The sequence below is a fragment of the Gadus macrocephalus genome, chromosome 15 (assembly GCF_031168955.1).
Source record: "Gadus macrocephalus chromosome 15, ASM3116895v1".
Lineage (NCBI taxonomy): Eukaryota > Metazoa > Chordata > Actinopteri > Gadiformes > Gadidae > Gadus > Gadus macrocephalus.
In genome coordinates this window covers 12084382-12111384 of record NC_082396.1, presented here as the reverse complement: position 1 = coordinate 12111384, position 27003 = coordinate 12084382, and the positions used below count along the sequence as shown (strand labels likewise).

The 27003-nt window shown below is 46.8% G+C and overlaps 1 protein-coding gene across 1 annotated transcript in view; it reads left to right on the top strand.

Moving 5' to 3' along the window:
- Positions 1-27003, top strand: part of LOC132473657 (adhesion G protein-coupled receptor A3) — a 123551-nt gene that overhangs the window by 96132 nt on the left and 416 nt on the right. The window contains exons 15-17 of the mRNA XM_060073869.1: positions 10501-10628; positions 15741-15864; positions 25035-25183. Of these exons, the coding sequence (XP_059929852.1) occupies positions 10501-10628; positions 15741-15864; positions 25035-25183 (401 nt within the window). The remainder of the gene's footprint in view (positions 1-10500; positions 10629-15740; positions 15865-25034; positions 25184-27003) is intronic.

Here is a 27003-nt window from a genome sequence, read left to right as displayed (position 1 = left end):
GTAAGCAACAACAACACACCCAACTACAACAGCAACGTCTCCCCTCAGCCCGTCTCCACCACCCTACCCCCCACACCCATACACGCTCTCATCCTCTTAGGACTGGGTTTCAATGGAGGTGCGGCTCCTTTGGTCCAGACGGAGGTTGATCACCCGGGCGATGCTCTGTAAGGACTGCCGTTAGGAGCCAGAGTGGACTGAACTAAAATGGTTGATAAGGGAGCCAGACCGCTCCTCCTCCTCCTCCCCCTTCCCCCTCCTGACGATCCCGCTCTGCCTCCCTGCCTAATTGCCTCTGACCCTAAGTGACAAGCTGCAGATTGTAAACACAGCGACCTTTGACACCCCATCCTTTGAGCCACCTCATGCTTTTCTTTTTTTTTTCTTTCGTCAACGGGATTTCTTCCCCGCCCTGGTGAAGCAGGCGGTGTCGTGGTGTGGCCTCCGGACCCTCTGAGTGCCCCCCTGACCCCCCCTACGGGGCGCGACTCGCTTCATGTGCTCCTACTTAACCAGGACCTATTGAATCCACTGGGCGCTCCCGAGGAGAATGGGAGATGGACAGCCCAGTATGGATGCTGTTGGTTTTAACAAGGAGAGGGGGCTGGTCTCGGAGGCCAGGCGTAAGGAGCTGGTGTTCCATCCACACACCATGTTAATGTGGAGGGCCTTCACGTTTGCTTCGCTTTAGCTTTTCTGCACCATTGTTATTGGGTGCGTACAAATTGGGAGCTCAATTGTTACATTATAGCGCGACTGAAATGCGATGATGAGTGTAACAGTTGAAAAATACACAGCATTGAAAAGAGGCATGTATGTGTAAGGTATTGGCCTTTCTATTCAATGCATTCATTCATTGACGTTTAGCATTTTACTGGCGGTCAGAAGATTAGCGCAATGTACAGATTAGGACAGTGCAATTATCCATGTTATGCCCTCTCTAACACAGACAGACACACACACGCACGCATACACACATGCACGCAGTCTCAAACGCAAACACAAACCAACACACTCCACACACACATCAAGGTTTACGTGTCCCCTGTGTTTTTAAACCCACAATGAGAGCAAGTGCTTCTTCTTTAAGCATTGCTTGTGTGTGTGCACCATAATGTAAAGGGGTGTGTGTGTATGTGTGTGCGCGTGTTTGTCGTGCGCGTGTGTTGTGCATACGTGCGTGAACTCAAATTATCCATCCGTACTCCTGCGTTGGGGCTTTGCAATGCCGGGCTTAAACTTCAAAGCGCGCTCAATTCACTTCCCAAATCCCATTCCAGTGGTGCAGCGATACGGCCCCGTATCAAAGGTAGAAACTAATCTGGGCTGACAGAGAATCCCAACCCCCGATCGAAGCGCACCCACTGGACACTGTGGCCTCCGCAGTAGGTTCCCTGACAAGAGGCGCGCAAACATGTAAATGTTCTCCACTGTAATGGCCGTAATGCACACCGACAGTGCTGTCGGCTGGGGAACTGTGATTGGCTGATGGAGGAGCTTGCATGGTATCCTTCTAGCCATCCATCTATCCATCAATCCATCCGTCCGTCCTATGTGCTACGTATTTAGATATCATTGTAGCGCGTAGTGGGTTGCCTCCGTCTGTTTTCTGGCAGATACATTAAGGTCCTTTCCTTCTACACACGGTTGAATGCTTTCATTCAACTATGTCTCTTAGTTTGCTTTCTCTCCTCTCTTTCTATCGCTCTCTCTCCCTCTCTCATACACACAGACTATGACTTTCACTGGTATGAAAAGTGAAAGACACAATGACCATGCTCAACCACTCACATGGAGACTGTGGTGTTGACACGAAGAGACAGAGTGAGAAAGAGAGAGAAAGAGAGTGAAAGTGTTAGTCCGTGTGTATGCGTGCGTTTGTGTGTGTGTGTGTGTGTGTGTGTGTGTGTGTGTGTGTGTGTGTGTGTGTGTGTGTGTGTGTGTGTGTGTGTGTGTGTGTGTGTGTGTGTGTGTGTGTGTGTGTGCATAAAATATACAAATTTACATTGACACGTTTCAACCAAGCATGGCTACCTGGCCAAAGCGTACTGTGCATTACATAGAAGACGGCTGTGTTGTAGTGTTCCGGGTCTTGCCCAGCCCAGACCTTAAGTGATTATACAGAGGATTTTCAAAATAATTTGAACCAGTGAAGCTTTTTTGTGTTATTCATCAATCTTTTGTGGCACAATGGGAAATAAAGATAGCTATTTGTGTTCAGGCTTGGTCAATGTCCTTAGTTGTGTGTGTGTGTGTGTGTGTGTGTGTGTGTGTTTCTGTCTGCTTGAGAAATGTCTTCTGGTTGACCGGCTGTGTGTGTATTTCTGTCTGCATACGTGTATGTGCATAAAAGTATAATGTGTACAGTACCCCCTCAGTATGTGCGTTTGTGTGTGTGCACATTATATATTATACATGCTGGAGCAACATCCATTCAGCTGTATGTTGTACGGTATCAAGGAGATGACTCACTCCTCTCCAGCAAAACCCATTAGACATCTTGCTCACACTCTCGCTCTCTCTGTCCCTCTCTCTCTCTCGCTCTCTCTGTCCCTCTCTCTCTCTCTCTCTCTCTCTCTCTCTCTCTCTCTCTCTCTCTCTCTCTCTCTCTCTCTCTCTCTCTCTCTCTCTCTCTCTCTCTCTCTCTCTCTCTCTCTCTCTCTCTCTCTTTGTGTCTGTCCTTCATACAATGAAGGCTCAGAACGTTCAAGGGTCTTCTAGTTCAAGAGAGAGGAGGCTGTTGAATCAGTTATAGCCACTGTGCAGGGATTCCAACCAAGGGTGTATGCTTATTCATTCAGACAAAACACAATCCTCTGCATATGCAGTGTATCTTTTGGAGAGGAATTTAATATTATCACGCTGTCCATTCTGGTTTTTATGGTCGGAAATCAAGGACATTTCCCACCAGTCAGGCCATACTGAGGGACTGGAGAGCTTTACTACAATATTAGGAATCACCCGGTGGGGGGCGGGCCTCATTTGAAAGCCTTCAGCGGCTATGAATGAAATGAATGAATCAAAACAAAGTCTCCACTTAGTGCAACCAGTACAGCCTTGAAGCAGGCCACCTTCCCTCCCAGCGCGGCTGACTGGAACGATACCAGTTAACCACCAGAGCAGTGGTTTTGACAGGGTTTTGTTGGAAAAACCAACCACATACGACAACCCTGAGCCAACGCTACTCGGATTATTAAAGGTTGAGAGGTGGGAAAAAAGCCTGCTGAAAGTGATTAGTCTTATTCCAGCACCACTGTCCTTTAATAAAAAGCAATCTTCTCCTGTTGGGTTCAGATTGGTTTGTATTGATTCACATTGTTCACGGCACAGTGCGGCATCGATGCTAGGGGCTGAGCCCACAGAATTATGAGAGCCATGTTTTTTCCAAGGTCTGGCCGTACACAAGGCTAATTTAATTGATAGTCACGCTTTGGATATCTATGCAGAGCCCTGATTACCAAAAAGCAACAACAGAAAGATTGTGTATGTGTTGTATTTAGCCCACGGCTAAATCAAACACATCTCATCGTTGGGGCCTGATAAATTGATATTAATAAAACAATAACCCCCCTTGATGCTTGAACTGATAAACACAGCGTGTGTGTGAATATATGTTATGTGCCTAATGTGTGTGCGTGGGTGTTTGCTTATCTGCAGGGACCCATCGGCAGGTCTTTTATTTTGCAGGAAATACATTTGCGTACGTTTAACTTTATCTGATACCAGACATTGGATGGGAACCAGGGGAAGAATTGTCTGATGGATAGTGTTTGTAAGACCTCATTTTGATGCCATCCCTACCTGTTCTTTAATTACTCGATCTGAATTCACTGAGGATTGCTTCGTGTTCCACTGTTGCTGCTGTTCAGCCTAACTCTGTGCCAGTTGAGAAAGGCGTGCATGTGTGTGTGTGTGTGTGTGTGTGTGTGTGTGTGTGTGTGTGTGTGCGTGTGCGTGTGTTTGTGTGTGCGTGTGTGTGTTGGTGACTCAGAGATCAGAGCTGACAGCCAGAAGGTGCCACTGAGACATAGATGGCAGCTCTTTTGAAAATTCGCTCGGCCATGCGTTGTTCAGTCGTTCTTTCTCCTTGACCCCCTCTCTCTTTATGAGTGAGTGTCCGTGTTATCTCATGGTGTATGTGTGCACCGGGCCATGAATGGGTATGATATGCACGCTCACTCACACGTTTTTATTTCCACAATAGAGACACTATTTTCCTAGAACTCAGAGTTGCATTTCCTGAGGGAACTTCGTTTAAATGTTCCACTACTTTGCTAATACTGCTCTGTTGCTTGAATGTGTCTTAGTGGCTCCTCTGAGTGATTCAAATGAGGAATGATGGTGTCTCGCGTCACCCGTTTTAAAACAAATCTTCTGTACAAACCAGAAAGGGACAGCATAGCATTGGAATGGGGGAGACTATTCGACTATTCAGGATGCAGCTTTGTGTTAAAAAGCTAGGATAGGCCATTTACTTTAGCAGCATTTTCTTTCAGATATTTGGAAATTCTCTCTTTACAAATGTTAAAAGTAACAGTCAGTAGAAATGATCCAAAACCGGTGTCTGTGGCTGTTGCAGGCCTGTAATAAGCTTGTCCAATAATTTCATCTGGCAAGAATGAAATGATTAGATGGCCTACCTGCCTTTCTTACCTACTCGGCAACATGCTCTTACATTCATTGTGCATGACTATGTCTTTCACAAGGCTATAGGTCTTATTGCTAAAGCTAGCGAGCAATTCATGTATTTTAGGGGAGTGGCTTTGGAGGAAGGCCTTTTTTCAGTTGGATAGCGTCCAAATCTAGCTGACTCCTGCTGGTTTCCTCAAATTGCCTACCCTAGCTTTAAGTCCAATGAAGCATTTACACAAATGGCCCGCCCACTGCCCCGCCCCTGTCCTCCTGTATTCCCTCCTTTTGAGGCAGGGGATCAAATAGAGTTTAAATAACACTGGTAATCTGATGGTGTAACCTCGACCAGAGGCGTAAACATAAAGGCCAGGGATCAAGGGTCTGTTGAGCCGGGCGGAGGAGAATAAAAGCGCCTTTTTTTAGAATGTCAGATGCCAGTGCTAATCCAAAATAGGATAAGCTGGCGTGGACGACAATGTCGAGTTGCGTGACTGTAATCAAGCCTCAGATGGGCAAGCCACAGTGGCCCTACGCATGCACACATGCACACACAAACAGACATTTGCACACACACACACACACACACACACACACACACACACACACACACACAGGCACGAGTATAATAAAGTGGGCCCAGGGCTCTGATATAATAAAAGTCAGATAAGTACCATATCATGACTGCAGTGAGAAAAAACACATCAGAGGCCGGTGGCTCCGATTCCTAGTCGACTCTGCTGTTCTCGGATCAATGGCCGCCGTATGGTGTACAATAAGACCATCCTAGCGCTAATCAAATCATGCGCTTGCACAAGGCATGCGCACGTCTTCACCATTGGTGATGGCGCTCACCGGTTAGTGAGAGTTACACATAGACGTGAGTACAATTCGCTAAATTAGGGTGTTTTTAATTAGAACCCTGTACCCTGTAAAAAAAATAAAACGCATCTTTTATTTCCAGAGCTGGTAGAAACACGACGAGGGAGAAGTACAGTAGCTGGGTAGGGAGCCGTTCGCGCGTGCAGCCAGCATTAGTCACACCACAAACCCTCTTCTTTCTTCCAGTCGCTGAAGCGGTGGCACCTTGGCCCCGATGTCAACGCAGGAGCGTAACCGCTGGTTCTGGGAACGGCAGGAACAATGTGTTCAGGGGGCAGCCTGTGGCGTATCACCATGTTTCCTCTGTTCCAAAAGCCCATCTGTCTCCCCTGCACACAAGCACAAGAAAAGGATCAGCCCGTTCCAAACCCTTCTTCTCCTTCTTCTTCCACTACTTCCCCAGAGTTCCCTGTCCATGTCACCAGGATGGCTTGTATTTTATTGTATTTTTTATTTTCTGCTGATGGCGCGCAGTCTTCGCCCGTGACGACCTCCTATTTCAGATTCATGCTACGGTGCGGCGCCTCCACCAGGGAGACGGCCGTCGGCACGCACACAGCTCTCTGCTGCAGGCCCCGCTGGGCAGCTGTTAAATACGTCTCAGCACTCGCACACCGTTACTCATTTACCTTATACTGTTCCTTGTTACCGAGTCAGGCTTATAGGGAGTCTGTTTGCCTGTTGCCTTTAGGCGGTGGCTGCCTGAAATAGGTGCCAGAAAATGCTCTGTTAGCAGCGTGCTGCCGAAGCAGAATTGGTAATCGGAACTGGGATGTTAGGATGCGTGGTGTACTGGCTCTTTGACACCCATGTTCTCCTTATCTCTGTGGTACAAATTGGTGAGCGATTGGTGATTAAATGTAGAATGAGCCAGTGCCCTTGTCGGTCGGCCATGCCATTATTTCCATTTGAATTTACAGGCTTGTATTTCATTTGCATTCAAGTTGTTTTTCATGTGGAGGGACAATGTATTTCTACATGGCCTTAACAGGACTTCTGAACCAGGCGGCAAGTCCTGTTAGCAGAGGTGATGGTAGAGGAGGGAAGTGTGCTGCGAGTCACAGTACACCTCCCTCCCAAACACTTAACATCATCCTAATCATGTCCCAAATGGCTGCAGTTATTGCCCTTAATGGTTTCAGTATTCATGGTTCAATGTTGCAGTGTGTCTGTCTGTAGACTGTGACACGATTACCAGTTAATTTAATATTGGCTCCTCAAACAATGACTTTTCAATCAAAGTCTGTTGTTAACTATGTTGTTTCTTGCTCATATTAAAAATAGTTATTCTATTACCAAGTAAAGTAGTGTGGTATTGAATTTTTACTCGACGGCAAGGCACTGAAAGGAACAGTATAGCCATCATGATGAGTGAAGGGCAGAACTAGTCATTTGCTGTGCTAAGGGAGGTGGATGATGGACACAAAGAGTCCTCTCGCTGTTAATCTTAGTGGTGCCACAGATTGTTTTTTTGTTCTTACCGTCTCTAGCCTTAATAGGCTTCCTTCCGTGTCGTGCTACCGCCTGTGTGGTGTGTTGGCTGATGGCCACGTTTTAGCCTCCCTGTTTATCTGTTCATTTAACTGTGATTCCGTGCTTGTCTGCTGAGGGCATGGGGTTTATACATTGAGGGAGATTGGTGAATCTCTAGCCTTGCCGGTTAAACTGCATGGCTCATGTGTTAATGTCCACTTGAGTAGCAAGATGTGTTGAAAATCTGTCCCCTGCTGTTAAAGTAGGAAAACCTGCCTGCTCTCTTAGCTTTAAAATCTTTAATCCATGAAATTTTAAAGCACTTGGTATCCAACCTAAAACGATCAATGGTCCTTTTCAGTGAGGTAATGGTGGGAATGGTCTTGGCTGACTCATTATTTATTGCACATACCGCCTTCTCCTCACCTCCTCAGGGGTGATGGGGCGGCCCTGGGAAGACCTCTGACTCCATGGTTTGCCCTCTCAGGCTCAAAACACATTAACTGCGACCTCTGTTACCTACAATTCGTTTCAGAGACACTGGTACTCCTACTCCAAGTGCAGCCTGGTTACCACCTGTGGCTTCATCAATTATCAACCTATAAAGTATTTTTTCATTCAGTTCATTGAAAGCTTGTGTGTGATTCTTTTTGGGGAACATCATATTGCGGGGTCTGCTGTTACAAGTCAATTAATCTGCCTGCTAACTTGTTAGCAATGTCTTGTTTCACCAGGACTTTTTTATTGAGGCTTCAGGGCAAAGTGTGTTTTATTATTTCTCAGCTGCATCAATTTATTAGGCGGTAATTAAGTGAATTTTCATTGTCCTTCAATCCCAGAGCCCAGAGAGTGATATGACCATGAACCAAATTACTCCAGGTTGTTTACAGTTAATGCATGAATATTAAGGATAAAAATAGTTGTTTGTGCTTTAATGTTCTCTATTCCTGTTTTCAGTAAATGGCCCTTTCGTCAGGGTTTGTTTGTTCCTCCTCTTCCTTCTTCTGTCCTTTTTTTCACCTTTGTTGTTCACCGTTATTGCCTTAAATTATCTTCGTTCTTCTTCCTTCCACCTTCTTTCTTGCACCCAACATTTTAGTCAACTTCTCTTTTTTATTTTAAAATTCCTCTTGCGTCTTCAACTCACCTATTGTTTACAAAATGCATTGTGGAAGCGATGCATTAGCGAACATCCAGCTCTGTCCAAATATGCAGTCCCCAGACTGCTTTCAAGGCAGGTTTTTGTGTAGAAAGAGTATTCAAGAAAGTAGTAGGAGTGACTGTGCTTCATGCTGCTCAACCCAGGGATCTACCTCAGAACAACAACAGATGTGGCTTGAGAACGCACAGAAACAAGTCAGAAAACACAGTGGAGCCCGGTTCATTGCTTCATTTATATTAAGGCGCAAATTGTGTCATTCATGGTTCTTTATGGATATTCCTTTAAGGATACGTTTTTTACAAAAGGCCGACGTTGGTGAATTTGAGTGATCTGATGTATGATGTAGGATGTTAGTTGACATAACTGTCACAGATAATGGGCTCTGATAACTGCCACCATGTTGTAGATCTATTGGTAGGTTATATGGTGTGGTGAGGTTATCTGTGAAGGAACACTTTGCCGCTGAATCCAGGGGCCAACGATTCCTCACAGGCGCATTCCAGACGCATTTCCAATGGCTTCCGCTCATTGCAGATGGACCTGAGGCAGAAACGGCTGACTATCAAAAGACTTGGCCCGTTGAGTACGGCTGTGGGTCACTGATGGAGAGAATTTGCATTAAGTTGCCTCGATTCAACTCTATGCTAATGCAGCCAACCAGCACAAACCTGACACTGGATGAATGCATTACGAAGCATTTATTAGGAGGCAGGCATTGCAGATAGAAAATACGAATTAGGATTCCGCAACTGCATCGCCTATTTCCCCATTCAAATGTCTGCAGAAATGACTTTGAGTCGACTGATTAAGGGGAATAAGTTCAACGGGGAGAAAAAGTTTCTGAAGCCCTGCTAGGCGCTTCTGTGTTTCTCGTTTTCTCGTTTTCTTTTGGAATCAGCGAACCAAACCGCTGACATCCCGACATCAAATGTCCTCCAATCAGCTGCCAGAGTTCTTATCATACCCTCAAAGCGTACATGCTTCTCTGTGTATCCTCCACGGACACGGAGAATGCATGTACCTTTACCCAGTCGCCCGTCTCTCGTGAGTCGATGCAGCAGCCTCGGCAGGGCTGCCTGCGTGAATGTTGGTTCCTCCTCGTTGCGCGGGCTTGCTCTCCGTCGGGCCGTGGGTTCAGTCGCTTGCGTATACCCTGCTCCTACATCTCCCCCTTTGTTCCCCTCCCTCCCTCCCTCCCTCCCTCTGTCCCGCCCTCCCTCCCTTCGTTCTCCCTCTTAGCCCGGCCTTGTGTGTCTTAATGACGCTCCTACCCAACGAGCCGACGAGGTCGTGACCCCCCCTGGCCCCTGTCGGCCCCCCTCCCACCGCCGAGGGGGTGAACACATGAGCAAAAGAAAATGAAGAAATGGAGTGAAGGTTTCCGCTTGGCCGAGCACTGGGTGTGTGATGGAGTTGGACAGCTGTAGATGTGGATCCAGTCCCGAGATTCAGACGTCCAGGCCTCACAGGGCTTTGGGAAGGGGAGGGGGACGGAGGGGTTGTGGGGTTGTGAAGATAAGGTGCGCTTTATTTCTTAACTCCAGATGAAGCGTGAAGAGGACAGTCAATCTTTAAATCCCCCCCCCCCCCCCCCCCTTCCCCGACCCAAGCGCATTCTAGAACACTTAAGGGATTTCTTTTTTTCTTCGTGACGTTTGCTTCCAGGCTTATACAAACGCATTTCAAGTCTTCGCTGGATGTACTGCATTTCACGCTAGGATCCTCGCCGGAGTATAAATCACACCAGTTGATGTTGACTGTGTAGACAGAGAATTATTCATGATTCACTTTGCCAGTGCGACAGATTATTATAATATAATGGTAAATTAGACTCACACTAATCCAGTTGTTGCATGTACACTATACGTTTATACCAAGCCATTGTTCCGAGTCCATTCAAATGTGCAGCTGTACATTTTGATATGGATATGATGCTAATGGTTTTTCATTCCAGCAATGCAAAAATGAATTTGTTTCTTGATGGCTTTTAATGTTGGCATTTTAAGACATTAATAATGTGCTTCTTTCCACCAAGTCTCCAAATCTTTAGAATTGTCTGCCTAATACCCAGAATGCAACACCACATTTAATGTTAAGAGGGAGAAATAATAATTCTCTTTGGGAATATTGCTCTTCTCCTGAGGATTTCTACAGCCGCCACCGAGAGATAAACCTTGACTAATGATTATTTCTCTTGCCTGTTAAAGCAGTACTCTTTGTGTGTACATTTATGTTTACACATTAATGTATTCTCTCTCTCTCTCTCTCTCTCTCTCTCTCTCTCTCTCTCTCTCTCTCTCTCTCTCTCTCTCTCTCCCTCTCACTCTCTCCCCCCACCCATCTCGCCGGTGCAGGATCTGAAGAAGGTGCTGTCGTTCCCCCCGTACCCTGGGGAGTTTCTGCACCCGGTCGTGTATGCCTGCACGGCGGTCATGTTGCTCTGCCTCTTCGCCTCCATCATCACCTACATTGTACACCACAGGTAAGCCCCTGCTCCTCCTCCTGCCTGCCCTGACCCGCAACCTCCCTTCCCTCCCACACAGGCCTCCCGCGCCCTACTGCACGGGCGCCGCCCACCATGGCTGTCTTGCCACATCCCCGTATTAACTTTCCACCGGAGGAGGCTTTGGTGTTTGGACAGCTACTTTGGAGAAGTGACTTGAACTAACACACAGCACCAACCTAGCTTATGGAAATCCTCTTACGAACATTTCAAATCAAAGACTGTCTTTGGGCCATGTGGTGCTACTTACACAGCCCTGTAATACCAGCAACATGTGAGGATCCGATTTTTTTTTACAAACATTCTGATCCCATATATTTCAGAAGTTCAGGTCAGGTAGTAAATACTCTTTCAAGGCTACTAGTCATTGAGAAATCATTCAGCCATACAAAGGGCCTCTGTTGGCCCCCTAGTGGCCAGAAATCAATGAATGCAGCTTGGACAAATAATCTAGATTCTCATGCAGACTAATCTACCATCTTTCGGTTGTTTAATTGTGGTAGCTTTTTTTTTATGTGTACCTGCTGCAACAGCTCCTCATAGGAGTGTGTGAGTCAGACCTTTTTCCGCTGTCAAACACTGCAATCCTCCTAACTCAGGTTCCAGAAATCTTGACTGTAATGTGTGTGTGTGTGTGTGTGTGTGTGTGTGTGTGTGTGTGTGTGTGTGTGTGTGTGTGTGTGTGTGTGTGTGTGTGTGTGTGTGTGTGTGTGTGTGTGTGTGTGTGTGTGTGTGTGTGTGTGGATCGAGGAGATTGATAGACCGTTTTTGCATCACAAACAGTGGTTGTCTGATTCCTAAGTGCAATTAGATCATTTGAATGCGTTCATCCTATCCTTTTTGATCCCCTTGTTGTGTTCGGAAGCGGTTGATCAGACTAATGCATAGATCAACCGGAATCTCCTGAAGGGTCTTTGTTTGATATTGACCTTGGCAGACGGAGAGTGAGCCGAGTGGTGTACATGTACCGTGCCTTTTGCTGGTCCGCACAACTCTTTGTTCAGCCATGCCCATTAAAATGGCACGAGGTGTATGAGCATATGGTTGATCGTGCCTTACCGCATGTTGTCCTCGGTCCCTTTCAACAGAATCCCTCTTTTTTATGTTAGCAAAAATGGCGCAATGACTATGCGGAAATGACTATGAGTCAACTTTGTCATCCTGAGTCATCTTCTTTTTTTTTTTTATGTTTTGCATAAACCATGTAGCGCGGTGCAATCACCAGCGTCTGTGTCATCCGGGACACAGGCGGGGTGCGGCTGTCTGCAGTCAGACGAGCCATCGCAGCTTGTCTGGGATCCACACTGCACCTCGTCTCTCTGTGTGTCTGCTGCATCGCCCAGCCCCACCGGGCTCACAGCACAAGAGATAGATCCATTCTGCACGCCTACCGAAAAACCACACCGCAACGACGAACACTGTGTGTGTACGTAGGTCAAAAGGCTGGCACTAAAGATTGTATATTTTTAATGGCTAAACACGTGGAAATGATTTGGAGTAAGGGTCTCTCATAAATACAGCCTCCTTCTGCAATCCCTGAGGGCTACCCTCACAGCTCCAATGTTTAGAGACGCTTTGTTGCCGTGGTAGCACTCCCGTTGACGGACAGCCTCCAAATCGCATAAGAAGAGGGGAGGGGGGCAAGTGTGGAGAATGCAAAGGGGGTGGGTGTTAAAAGTGGTTGTAGGCTATAGTTAAGTCAAGTGAAGTGAAGTAAGCCAACAACAACTTGGGAGGCTGGGACATAAACACTCACACACACACACACACACTTGAGCACACATGCCTACTCACACGTATATAAACAGAAACCGCACAACTTCGTGTGGGATTTGTCTTTGTAGCTCTTTGTTTTTGTCCTTATTTTTTCCAGCTTTTTCTCTGTCTGCACGCGTCGATGCAGGCGACTGTCGTACTTCATCATCATTTAAAAAAATTCTATTTAGCCGACACGTTTATCCAAATTGATTTACAGTGAACCCATTCTGTAATTTCCTGATTAATTACCATGTACATTAGGGCATCTTGCTGGGCTGATAATCAAATATGGATGGTTTTTATTTATCTGGTTAAGAAAGGCATACTTTTGGGCCATTTGGACGATATTGACAGGCTACACTTACTTTCAACTGTAGCCCATGGATGAAAACGCGGTTCCCTCGTAATATTTTACGACGCGCATCCACCAGGAGAGTTTCTCCTGACTCGACACCTTCTGCACAGAGATGCTTAAACTAAAATGCCGCAACCAGCGTCACCAGGCCGACGCGGTGGGCGACTGCACTCCGCGCCCCTCGCTCGTGTTGCGGCGGGGAGACTTTTAATACGTGCTGTGAATTCATGTGAGTTCAGCAAAAAGGAAAAAGAATCCCACCCCCAGATAAATAAAGGTTATAACCCATCCCTCCCCCCCCCCCCCCCCCCCCCCCTCCTCTGGCAGGGATGTAGAATGAAGGAGAAGAGGAGGTGAAGCAGACAGGAGGAGGACAGGGACTGATAGGCTGTCCGTTTTACCAAACAGATGAGCTCCAAAGAATGGAGCAAGGCAAAGGGCTGAGACACACCGGAGGCTGTTCTCAACAAAATGAATAGATGGGAGACTGCGCTGCTTTGTTCAGCGGATAAGTATTCATCAAACAGTCCAGTCACATTTTAGGCCCGGGAATTATTGCTATAAATCACAATCCTCTTGGTCCCATCCCCATAACAACAGCTAATAGAACTGTGAATACATTTAGAAACGGTTTTGAGTAGATATTGGGTGAATACATTTTTAGATTTTTAATAAACACGAAAAAAAATCATCACCAAACTGGATGGTTACAATAATGACATTCATGACTCGATAGATGCCTGGTTACCCCAAGGATGAACACAGGAGCCAGTTTAACATGATGTCAGGGCAAGGCTAGCCCTGGTTTATGGTAAGTTTTATCAGTGTAATAGCAGAGTGCTGCCGACCAATCAGAGGGTTCGGTTGAAACTACCCTCGTATAATGTCTCATAATGCGCTGTCCTATTCTGTAGAATTGCATCGGCCAGAGTGGGGTTGGGGAGGCGGTCGGGATGGAGGGGGTGGGGGGGGGGGGAAGGGCTGTGGTGGGTGGGATGTTTTATTCCTTACAGCCTGCAGGAGGTGGGGAAACGTGGAGGGCTGCCAGGTTAATGTAGTTGACCCAGTGTAGCCCCCGAAGCAGAGCCCAGGAAAACATGCTTCCAGGAAAAAAGTAGGGGGGGGGGGGGGGTGTAGCGTGTTTGGAGGGGGAACGGAGACAGGGCCGGGGGGAATGGGGGTTGATTTATAGTTTCCCCCCTCCCAGGAACACTGGAGTTCAGCACCTGGACAGAGGCAGAGCGGGCGGGAAACAAACAGCACAGACCGCTTAGCTGTGCCCCAGCCCCTGGTGTCCAGACACGCTTACAGCCAGGTGTAGCGCTAGTGCTGCTATAGCTGCTGCTGCTGCTGCTATAGCTGCTGCTGCTGCTGCTGCTATAGCTGCTGATACTGCTGCTGCTGCTGCTGCTGCTGCTATAGCTGCTGCTGCTGCTATAGCTGCTGCTGCTGCAGCTGCTGCTGCTATAGCTGCTGCTGCTGCTATAGCTGCTGCTGCTGCTATAGCTGCTGCTGCTGCTGCTGCTATAGCTGCTGCTGCTGCTATAGCTGCTGCTGCTGCTGCTGCTGCTGCTATAGCTGCTGATACTGCTGCTGCTGCTGCTGCTGCTGATACTGCTGCTGCTGCTGCTGCTGCTGCTGCTATAGCTGCTGATACTGCTGCTGCTGCTATAGCTGCTGATACTGCTGCTGCTGCTGCTGATGCTGCTGCTGCTGCTGCTATAGCTGCTGATACTGCTGCTGCTGCTGCTGCTGCTGCTATAGCTGCTGATACTGCTGCTGCTGCTATAGCTGCTGATACTGTTGCTGCTGCTGCTATAGCTGATTCAACTGCTGCTGCTACTGCTGCTGCTGCTGCTATAGCCGATGCTGCTGCTGCTGCTGTGATGCTGTGATGCTGTGAAGCTAGTGCTGCTGTTGCTGTTGCTGCTGCTGCTGCTTATAGTGCTGCTGGTGCTGCTGCTGCTGCTGCTGCTGCTGCTGCTGCTGCTGTGTGCCTTCTACTGCCTCATCTGCAGTTAGCTCACGTCCGGCCAGGGGCTTCTGTCCTCCATTTTGGGGAGCCAGGAACCTCCTGCACACATTATTATATGTTTAATCTCCAAACGGTGACAGGGTGCCTGTAAAATGAATTAATGAGTCGAACTGGAGCTGATGTGTAACCGACTGTAGGAGACTGTTACTGTCCCCTGACCTACATTTTCTCTCACTCTCTTATTTGTTTTGGTGGGCTTGTATGGAATGAGGTAATGGGACCTCGGTGGCGTGCCCCAGGGTGAAGTAGCAGGCTGACTGATGCCGTATTTAACAGACTGAGGATTGGTGTTCGGTGGGACTCGTGGATGTTTCAATCAACCCAGTCGACTGAAACCTGTCGTCTGTTATTATTTCCTCGCTGAGCTTGTCCAATATTTTTTCATTGTGTTTGGCCATGAATCACTGCGCACTCTCTCTCACATGGTAGGAACAATGGTGCTAAGAACATTTTAGGTTTATTATTAGATTCTTGTTTTTTTCGCCTTCTCCAAAGGCGTCCAAATGCTGCTCAGCAACTTTCTGCAGTTTGTTGTACTTTTTTTTTGTTGTTGTGGCAAGCCATTATTAACGCAATTATTTTTTTACAAAGAAAAGTTGAAAAGTCGAAGATGTATTTTCAGCCAAATCTGCAGCTTTGAAATAAGTAAATGCCAAAATGGTCTCTGATTTATTTCCAAAACCTCTGCATGATAAATAATGTTAAATTAGTCCTCATTCAGGACTAGGTAATAAAAGCTATTTGTTTCAAAGAAAGGCAGTTAACGACCAGGCTATCATCCTATTCTTCTGAGTGAGGAGACAAAGTACGACTCTGGCTGTGTTGCGTGGAACAGTTTCCTTGAGGTGAAACGCCACGATAAAACAGATTGGAAAAGGGAACATTTTCTTTGGCTTTTTACCTATTCCTTTGTTCTGATGTCTTCTGCTTGTCTCCTTGGCAGCGCGATCCGCATCAGTCGGAAAGGATGGCACGTGCTTCTCAACTTCTGCTTCCACACGGCTCTGACCTTCGCTGTGTTTGCCGGTGGCATCAATCGAATCAAATACCCTATCATCTGTCAAGCAGTAAGTGCATTCCCTTTTCATTTGTCCTGATGTAGTGTTTTTTTTTTCCCCTTTTCCTTCAGAATATTGATCATGAATGTCTGTTTTACTGTAGATGCCCGCAAGCCCACAGCAAAGACTATGCTACTAATGTAATTTTTTTTTGATACCCTGGCCCATTTTTTACTCTTTGTTTTCCCCTTCAACGCTTGGAAATACGTGCTTGTTGCTCCTGGTAAGACATTTAAAATATTGATAGAATATACCCTTGTGGTCGTGGCTTTTTCCAACAGAGATGCATCTGGTGTCTTGATTGGGAGAGGGTTGCCATAGCCACACACAGGGATATAGACAATGTGCATGTAATTGGCCAGGGTCATCCTTTTGTGGGAGAAACCGGGTTGTAATCTTGTCTTATTGCCTCTGCCGCACACTTTGTGTCTATCCAGTTAATGCTTTAGTAGCTGCAGCTTTAGTAGCCTCCCTTATTAAGCTCATTGATATCCCTGCTCAAAATGGACAAACACTATGGTACATTTCTAGGAACAGCCAGCGAGGATGGCTGGTAATGGCGATAGCGTTGGTCACTGAGCTTTTATCTCAAGGACGCAAACATTGTAATGTGTCACAGTCTGTAGTCCTTCCAGATGCAGAGGCTGCTCATAAAGTGCTATCATCTTTGCATATTTAATTGACGTAGGAATTTTCTTAAAGTAATCCCTAAAATAACAAAGACTGAAGGAACTGCCGAATAGGAGGAAAATAAAGCTCTGTGGACAAAATATTCAATTAATTTACCTAAAATGAAATGCTTGGTAAGATAAGTCATTGTTAGCCAGGCTGTGCTTGGTCGTGTGCAGAACTGTCAGGGGTGTTGTTGCTCTACAAAGGTAGCTTCCTCTCTCTCTTTCGATGTCTCTCTCTCTCTCTCTCTCTCTCTCTCTCTCTCTCTCTCTCTCTCTCTCTCTCTCTCTCTCTCTCTCTCTCTCTCTCTGTCATGCCCAGGGCGACATGCAAGCGAGGGAGTAAGGGAATGAGTGAGAAAGAGAGGCAGGGGAAATTTACGAGGCTATGCTAGATTGGACATATATGCTCTCCTGCCCACTGGCTGGATATATATATATATATATATATATATAAATATATATTAATATATATATATATATATATATATATATGTATATATATATATATATGTATATATATTAATATATATATGTATATATATGTATATATATATATATATATACATATATATATATATAGACTAATATACTAACTGGACCATGGACTAATAGCTGAGACCCATGAAAGGAACCCGTTGCGATATTTACGCGTTATGACGACCCCTCGTTGCGTGCATCAGAAGAATAGTGGCATCAATGTTTACGAAATAATTCATGTCGTCAGAGAGAGCAGAAGAACGAACGCAGGACGGAGAGCAGAGAGAGTAATGGAGCGAGATAAAGAGCTGTAATAAAGGAACAGAGCGAACCATTGTCCGCGGCCCAGGTTGGGTTTCCGGGAGATTGATAGTTGGAGCCGTTTGGGGACCGCTGCCCCAGGCCCCAGACAGGAACACGGTACTCTCCTATGTACACTCAGACACGACATGACTCCATTTACTGTATGTGGCGGCCAGAGATTGATGCCCAAATCCCAGACTGAGCCCTTCGCTCCCATCCCTTTTTTCATTCTGTAATTTGCACAATCCCTCTCATCATCCTCCCTCCACTACCTCGCTTTTGTACGCTGCAGTGCATTCTGGGAGGGAGGTGGCGATGGGTCAGGGCGGTTAATGTTTTGCCGCCTCGGCCGTTCCTGTCACAAGCCCTTTAGCCGTCCTCTGTGTCTCACCGTGCACTGGTTCCACCCTGTAGCCCAACAGCGGAGCACCTGATTGGCTACCGAGCACTTCTCGTGGCCCGGGCTGGTGTAAGAGGTAGAGTCACGCATTTATCCATCCTGGACGCCTGTCTCTCATTCCACACACCGCCAACCTCGCCTGGCGTATGGATTATACCGTATAAACTCTGGGCAATATGGATGATGTTTTTGTTTGTTATTGGCCCATCGTGGGCAGAGACAGACTGGATCAGCCTGGGTAATTAGTCCTCGCCGTTTCAATTGATTGATGGATATACATTGAACGACTCCCTCCTCGCACCGAATCAGGATGTGCGGCTACCTATCTGATTGCAGGAGAATACAAGTGCAGAATGTTTAAAAGCGATGACTTAACAATACATTGCCCCAACCACTGGCACAGGGCCCATCCAGGGGCTCTAGCTGGCCATTCTCCACTCCTTTCGCTCTGCACTTCCCCCGCGGGCTCCTTTGCTTATTTAGCACTTAGACCATCAGGGGAGCTATGTATGGATGCTCCTCGAGACGATAGCTCAGCATTCAATTGTATCACTCCAGACATACTGGTCTGTAGAGTCTGACATAGACCTCCCTGTTCCCACCTGTGCCTCGATAACGGACTTCCTCACCAACTGCCAACAAATGATTTGACTTAGCCCCCACTCTCCTACCCCCTCACGATCCACATCGGCTCTAGGCAGGGCTGAATCCATTCCTCTATGGACTCATCCTTGGATACGCCTATGGCTGCACTCCAACCGACCCCACCGACACTATCATCAAATTCACAGATTTTACAACTATGGTCAGGGGGAGACGAGTCGGCCTATAGAGAGAAGGTCCAGAGAGGGACCCTGTGGTGCTTAGCCAACAACCTGACGCTGAACACCACGAAAACAATGGAACTCATGATGAACTCCAGGAAGCACTGCACGGACCCGGCTCGCTCTACGTCAGCAGGGACTGAGTGGGAAGGTGTCCCCACCTTCTAATTTCCGGGTAGCCACTCTGGGCGCCTCTCTTGGACTGCAAACACCACTGCGGTTGTTAAGAAGGCCCAGCTGCGAGTACACTCCCTCAGATTGCTCTGCAAAAGCCCGATGCTGGAGGAAGAGCTGTTTGAGGGCCATCTACGGCTCCTACAGCGAGAGTGTGCTGGGCGGACTGTGTCTCAGGGAGGTACACTGTCTGCTCAGCGTCAGACAACAGTGCTCTCCAGAGGGATCAACACTCCCATCAAGTCCCTGGAAGATCTCTCCAGCTCTTGCTGCCTCTGCATAGCCAAAGACCTTCTTAAAGGATTTGGCCGTTTGCTAAGACCCCAGGGTAATTGATGATATTTGACCATTCTCCGTTCGCGTTCTTGTCTAAACTTCAGCTTGCATTTCGCCAAGAACAGTCTCAATTCCTGCAAGTGCTCTCGACACTCGCCATTTCACCAAGGATCGGTTGGTAACTTGGCAGCACAGATATCCCGGTATTTATTTCGGCATTCAAGCAAGGGCCGACAAGTAACAGACTAGTACAATGGGGGAATATCATTTCAATTTACGCATGCTATTTCATCACTAAATCACTTCTACCCATTGTTGATGGCAGGAATCAATTGTTTTGAATGTTAGCAGTTTTACGGAAATGTATGAAGAGTTGTCAATCAGCCATGGATTTTGATTTTGAATAAAAGAAGCACAGTTTCTCAGTCCTTGAGCATGCGCAGTGGCCTGTTTGTAGTAAGTTGTCAAACACAGCCATAATACTGCAATATTTTCGGCGCTCTGATCATTAGGCTACCTGTGACGCCCCGCTGACAGGTTACCCCGCGTAGACTAACCAGCCGGAGGCAGATGATGATATTGTTGTGGCAGAAGTGCATCAAAAGTAGCCTCTGAATCACAGCGCTTAATGATCTGTGTTTTCGTAGGCTAACTGGCGGTTGTTGTGAATAAGAGACTATTCTGAACACATTTGAAGTCTTTGGAAAGTAATTCAAGTAATATTCCCCCCACATGACCAGGAGATAGACTAGTGTAACTCTGGAGGGAGATGGAAGCGGCTCTCCCAAAGCAAATGCTAACCCAATTCCGTATTAAACAACTCATCTGATTACAATGGGAAAACGCCAATTCACAGATATCTCTGCGTAGCCCTTTAAGGACTCTTTTCACCTGTTGCCCTCTGGCACATGACATGAGAACCGTTTCTTTCCCTGGGCCATATGCACCTTTAATGTCAAGAAGCAGTGAGTAGCCCTCGTGCAATATGAAGATGTAGACTGTCTTCTTAGGGCAAACCAACAGGATCTTTATTATATTTATTCTAGCGCAACAACATTCATACTGGTGCAATGATACCTTTGTTCTAGTGCAATTGCTACTTCATTCATCATGTTTACTTATTTTTTTCGGGCCTGTATTGCCGGCTGTGGATGTTAGTGTGTCTACAGGCTGTTTTGTTTGTATGGCTTGGTTTCCCTGGGTCTTCTATTTACCTGGTTCTTTCTATGCACTGATCAGGTGTACAACTCCTAATTTGCTCGTATTCTGAACACAATAAAGGCTTTGTATTCTATTATATTTAAAATACAGCTCTTTATCTCATTTTGTCCCCGGGGGAGACTTTAGCATGTTTGGTGCCGTCCTCCTCTTCCCAATCAGTCCTTACAGTGATAACTCTCAGCCGAATCGGGCACCAGCCCAGATTGCCTGCTCATCCACAGGGGACCAGGCAGGCCCCACCAGACACAATTTGGGATAATTACAGAGCCGCTGGAGGAAACGTGTGATAATCCACACATATATGGATTCGAGTGCATCACGCGCAGATGTGCGCATAATAACGAACACGCGCCGACACTCACAGTGCGCACATGCAGGGATCTGCCCGAGAGGAGGCTTCGAGGGGATCTGAAGCCACAGCTTTAGCAGATCTCGCAGCTGGTTAAGCCACCACATCCCAGCTCCTTCCTGATCTCCCTCATTGTCCTCGCAGTCATCCGGCCGCCACGGCTCCGTGTCGTTCTCATCTGCCTCACATTTCCCCCTCAAACCCACTCATCCTCATCCCCCCCTAACCTCGACCTCTCTCCCCGTCCCTTGTTCCAGACGCGTCCTCCTATGTTTTCCCACGTCAATCTATAACCATTTTCATGTACGGCCTACTCCTCCTCTCTAACATTACTCACTCCATCTCTGTCTCTGTGCTCCTCTATCCATCCCCGTCGATCTTGTCGCGTGTCGTCGGGGGCCCCTCCTTGGCGAGGCGGCATGTAAGGCTGTCAGGGGTAATAAATGATCACAGCCTCCTCACACCCGCTGCCTTTGTGCTTCCGTTGTTTGACCTTCTCCCGGCGACCACGAATACACAATCAGCTGTGCAGAAAAAACGACACAGTCATTAATTAACCTGAGATGCGGTTCCTTTTTTTTTTTGGTGAAACATGGAGGCGGTGAAGGTGACCTCCCTTCTTAGGCGGCGGCCCGCGGGGTTGCGGTACCTGAGGGAGGCCTTCGGTTCGGGCACGGCCGTTAGTGTGCCACCGTGACATCACACGTTAGGAAAAATGCCAGGCGAGAGAGAAAAGGTGTACCTGCTGTAATTTACGTTTCAGCCCATTGACTCCATTCCGACCGTTAGTCTGGGCCAGGATCCATCACGTAACTGGGTGGTGGGGGGAGAGCAGCGCAGGGCAAGGTGCCAATAGAGATCAGCTTTTTAAGAGATCAATAGAATCAGATGCATTGATGAGCATATGAACATTGACATTTTATACATATTGTTTAGCGAATGGAACCTCTCTACAGATATGAATATGATGATGTAAATGAATATTCCTCAGCATTAAACACTGAGAGATTGGTGCTGTAGGACTTGTGATAGCTTGTCATTGACGAAAGCATGAAAAACGTTAATTTGTGTGACCAGCATATCAATAGTTTGCCATACATCTATATCAATTTCGATGATCGGATATGTTGTCATGTTATAGCAACAGCTGCATAGTGTAGTGACAAGGCTGCTTTCCTCCAAGCGAACTGTACATGTGCATGCCTGCATGGCCTTGTGGACATGGCTTTGGGACAACCTAATGAGCAATTAGGCTAATAAAATATCCGGCTGATTCAGTCATTAAATTCATTCCACTGTTCCACTTGACATTCTTATTGATTGGTATAAAATGTGCATAATAATGATGTGTGTAATTTCTGTACTCCAATTAAACACATTATTAGAATCTCAATTCCATTGCGATGTAGGCATCACTTTATGAATTACTTCTGACAAGTGGAAATAATGCATCTGTTTAATTTCCCATAAAATCGATAAATATGACTCATTTGCAGAGGTCTAATAGTATGCTGGCTCCTCGTTTTTTTTCTGTTGCGGTACAAGAGGAGCCGTGGCCTTCTCAGCCACTAAGGGGTTATGCTCTGAGGACAAGAGGGTTCAAAATAGCTCTCTCCCTCAATCCACCAATCCATCCAGTAACCATCCTTCCGTCTTTACACACTAATTCACTGTCAGGGTCAGCGTAACCTATTCTGCTGACGATAAGGCAGCACACGTTCGCACAACAATCACAAGCAACAATGTTTTCCCTGCTTGCGATCACACTATAGTCCATGACGTTGCTCCTCCTTACTTTGGTTCTGGGCTACGAAACCATAGCTAGTAAGCATTGCGGTAAAAATGTGTACATTTGAGTACATTGAAATCTTTCAGGCTTCAAACACCGGTAGCTTTGAAGCGCTACCGCGACCCATTGCTTACTGATGCTTCAATACTGAAGGGACAACGGCTGTGGAGCAACTGGAACCTGCTACAGGGGAAGGGGATTGTTAATGTTCCACTGAATGGACAAGATGTACTCCTTAGGCATAAGTCCAGTTATCCATTGTGGTTTGAGTCATCAGTGACGGTGAACAGTGAAGAAGGCGGACTCGGATGATACTAAGAAAATAAATGAGCACAATATTCGTATATTTCATACCTTGAAATTGTTGATGACTCATTTAGCCTTGACTGCTTAATAGCAAGTCCCGTTGATAAGAAGTAGGACAGAGTGCTTTAGCTTATCTAGGAGGCAGTCTCTTAGATGTGATTTATTCCTCAAGGGAACTCATCTGTTTTCTGGCGAAATTCACAATCAATATTGAACAGATTTTCCAAAAACTCATTGGGAGTTTTATTGTGCATTAAAAACATACATTGTCAAGAACCATTACACAAGTGTATTAAGCCCTCAGTAGCAAACATGGAGTAATAATACGATTGCTCAGCGAAAGAAGCAAATTAAGAAGGGAAACGAGCAACCGGTCGAGTGTACAGTCTGCCCCCTAGAGGTCAGAGAAAGATTAATGCGCCTTATGTATCTTGCACATATTGTACAAACACCGCTCCCAGCATGCTGGCCAACAACATCGCTCACCGCTGGCCCCATCCCAGGACTATGAGCCTCCAATTATTACGTTTAGAAGGTGAAGTACTAAGCTGGTTTGGCTAGGTACACGTTGAAATCCTCCTTTTCAAAGAGTCTTATGAATTCTCATCTACAAAAATATAATAACCCAATAAACGCTGGCTAGCGCGGGATACGACTACCCTTCCATGGAGGTAATGCCTGTATCATCCTTTCCCTGTGGGCATGTTTGGTCATTTAGTCATTTTCAGCTTTTAGGAGGGACATAATGTGGACCGCAAATCGGTGATTGACTCACCTGAGCCTCTCTCTCTCTCTCTCTCTCTCTCTCTCTCTCTCTCTCTCTCTCTCTCTCTCTCTCTCTCTCTCTCTCTCTCTCTCTCTCTCTCTCTCTGTGTGTCGGTATGTCTATCTGCCTGTCTGTGTGTGTGTGTCTCTCTCTCTCTCTCTCTCTCTCTCTCTCTCTCTCTCTCTCTCTCTCTCTCTCTCTCTCTCTCTCTTACTCTCCCTTCTCCCTGTCTCTAACCATTAAAGGAGACACATCTGGACTCTTTTCCGCACAGGCAGACCAGGGAGAATTATTGTATTCGGTGCCTGTAAGATTTATCTGTGCTGATTGCTCCGAATAAGAAATGATGTTGGCGCATTGTAAATCTATGAACGTTTTCAAATCCTATTCCCTTACACCGTTCAGCTTTTGGCAAATATTCACGCAGTTTGAGTCTAACCACCTGACTAAAGTCTGTAAAACAGAGTCAGACCAATCGTACTCCCCCCCCCCCCCCCCCCCCCCCCTCCCCTCGTTCTCAGTCTACCTCAGGGAAACACAAGTCATGAATGTTAAAGCGCCAAGGCAGAAAAAAGAGGCCTGTTTTATGTGGGGTTTAAGTGTATACCAGTACATGCTGTACTGCCGAGGCGTCGACGTAACTGCCATTCCTATTGTCATTTGGTATTCGTCACCCGCACGTCATGTCCTCCAACTGACAGATAACATAGGCTCTCTTCCCTCCGCTGCAACAACAGGGCTTTGCTCTTATCCCGGAGAAATCCACTTCTCCCCTTGATATACTTCACTGGCAACTTTCTTATTTTATTTTTGAAAACTGTCTTTCTCCTATTTTAGTGCATTTTAGGGAAGTGTGTGGGATGAGTAAAAAAAACGTAGCCCGAGGCATCAAACAATAAATAATAAAATAAATACAGGTAGTTTCGCGTCCTTGGAGTGACATTGATTGCGTTAGCGGCGGCGGAACATTTGGGGAGCTGCTGCTCGCCCAGCCGCAACGAGCTTGATCAAGTGGGATGCGTGGTGGAGCTGTCTCCGCAGCACAGACGGCGGGACAACACACCAACAATACGAGGAATACACAGGCAGTGCTCCTGAGAGCTACTGTGGTCCGTATCAACAGTCTCAGAGGGCCTCACCACGAATGCATTAGAGATGAGATCTGGTGGCCCCCTTGACCCTGATCAATGAACGTGTGAAAGGGCCTCACGCCCTGAGGCCCTGAAGGGACCTTAAAACAGGGCAGACAACCCACATCGTTCTGACGGGCTGTACCTTGTGCTTAGTGTCTCACACATTCTCACTCTTCTCTCTGGATCCAACAAATGATAATATTAGTGTTATTTGAAATTCAAATATTTTGTGTACACTTTATGTGATATAACTACATTTTGAATCTATGTTGGCCGCTCTATGTTCATGTCTATGGTGGGCATTCGCCCTTTTTCGGTTTGTTTTGTCGACTCAATAATTAATCAATCCAAAAAAAGGATTGATAAATCAACACTGAAAATAATCTGGATGATGAGTTTATCCCTGGGGTGCAACAACCCATCCCGGCCGCGAGTGTGTGATTGGCTGGAGATCACATGGTAACCTGTGTCTCCCGTGTGTCCCCAGGTGGGCGTGGCACTCCACTACTCCACCCTCTCCACCATGCTGTGGCTGGGGGTGACGGCCAGGAACATCTACACGCAGGTGACCAAGAAGCCCCCCCAGAGCCAGGACGGAGCCCCGCCCCCCGCTCGCTCCCGCCAGCCCCTCCTTAGGTAAGCACCACCGTCCTCACACACACCGACCACACACACACCGACCACACACACACCGACCACACACACACCGACCACACACACACTCACAGAGTCAGACACACATGCAAACACATAACACTCGCAGACTCCGACACACACACACACACACACACACACACACACACACACACACACACACACACACGGAAACTAACATCACCACCAGCCTGATCCAGCATGGCAGATGGTAGATAATAGGTCTGTGTGTGTGTGTGTGTGTGTGTGTGTGTGTGTGTGTGTGTGTGTGTGTGTGTGTGTGTGTGTGTGTGTGTGTGTGCACAAGCTTTTCCAGTATCCCATTTAACGACTCAGAATTTAGCACAGCTTGCTCTGTTTCTATTTTCTGAGGTCAAGGACTGCTCACAGCGTGAATCTACACTTTTTCGATAGAGGGCAGGGTGAGAACAAGCTCTGAACAAGCTTTTGCTATGGTATGATCAAAGTATTATCAGTGTTTGACCTCCCACTTGCCATTCCTTTTGAAGCTTGGATCATTTGGATCAACATGTATTGAATCTAAATCACTGGGATCGGTAAATTAGTTTTCCTTCACAAATTGCAGCACAACAGGAGCAGAATATGTTTTGCATTATCTACATTTTGGCTCTTTTCTATTTTCTCTGTGTAATTAAAGTGTCAAAAGCAAGACGTTTGCCGAAGTGTGCTTATTGACAATTTATTTATTCCCATAATTTCTGTGTTGCTGTTGGGGGCAAATTTTTCGCGTGTTTTGAACGAGGCCCGTGACGAGCCCTGCGCTCGGGTGACTTATTGGAAGGTTTATCCGCAGAGACATTCTCTGGCCTCGTTACCTCGGTCTGGGCCTCACGCTATGTTGACGTTAATGTCAGACAATTCCTTGTTTAGCCCGCTCTTGGCTCCATTTCTTTGAGCAAACAGTGTCTGGAAGTGCTGTGAAAAGGAGTGGGATGGATGCAGACGGGGGGGGGGGGGGGGGGTCTGGGGTGGGGGGGAGGGGGGGGGATTGTCTGGGGGGAGGGGGGATGCCTTCGTATTAATCAGCTTTAATTCCTGAATGAAGTCTCATTCACTCCTGGATTGTCTCACGTGCCTCAGAGGTGATATTGAAGGTGGAGGGTGCTGCTTAGCAACGGCAGTGGCATGAGGGAGGGAGCCTTCGTTGCCGTTGACTAGCATCTGTCCAGGGGTATATATATATATATATATAGATAGATATATCATTGTATGTCAATATGCAAATGAGCTTTTTTAATTAAAGTCATGCACGACGTGAACGCACGCTGCCGATGCTTATCAGAAGCACCTTGGCTTATCGGCGCCCTCCCCACCCCCGCTTGCTCCTCGGTTAGCATGTGAGGTGCGTCTGTGTGTGTGTGTGTGTGTGTTCGTGGAAAAATAGGAGATTTACACGGAGCCGAACGACGCCACCTTTGGAATGCTGTTACAAATGAGACAGCAGCCGTTGTTGTTTTGTTTCATTCGTTTCATTTTCAGGCGTGTGCGATGGGATCGCTTCTAATTCACTTATGCATTCAGCAAGTGTTTACAAGCCAAGGTTATTCATCATTATTATGCCCTAAACAGACGGGCATCTTTCACAGAGGTAGCGCGCGCAAGCTAGCTGAGGGGGCTGTGTCGTGGGGCTTATTTCCCCTCTTATTAAGTTTACTCCTGCCAAACCACATTTGGCAGCATGTGCTTTCTAATGTCAATCTCATTGAAACAGATGTTTGGCACTTACACACGGAGCACGTACACTTGGATGCTAGTAAAATTATACTAAATATTGTGTGTGT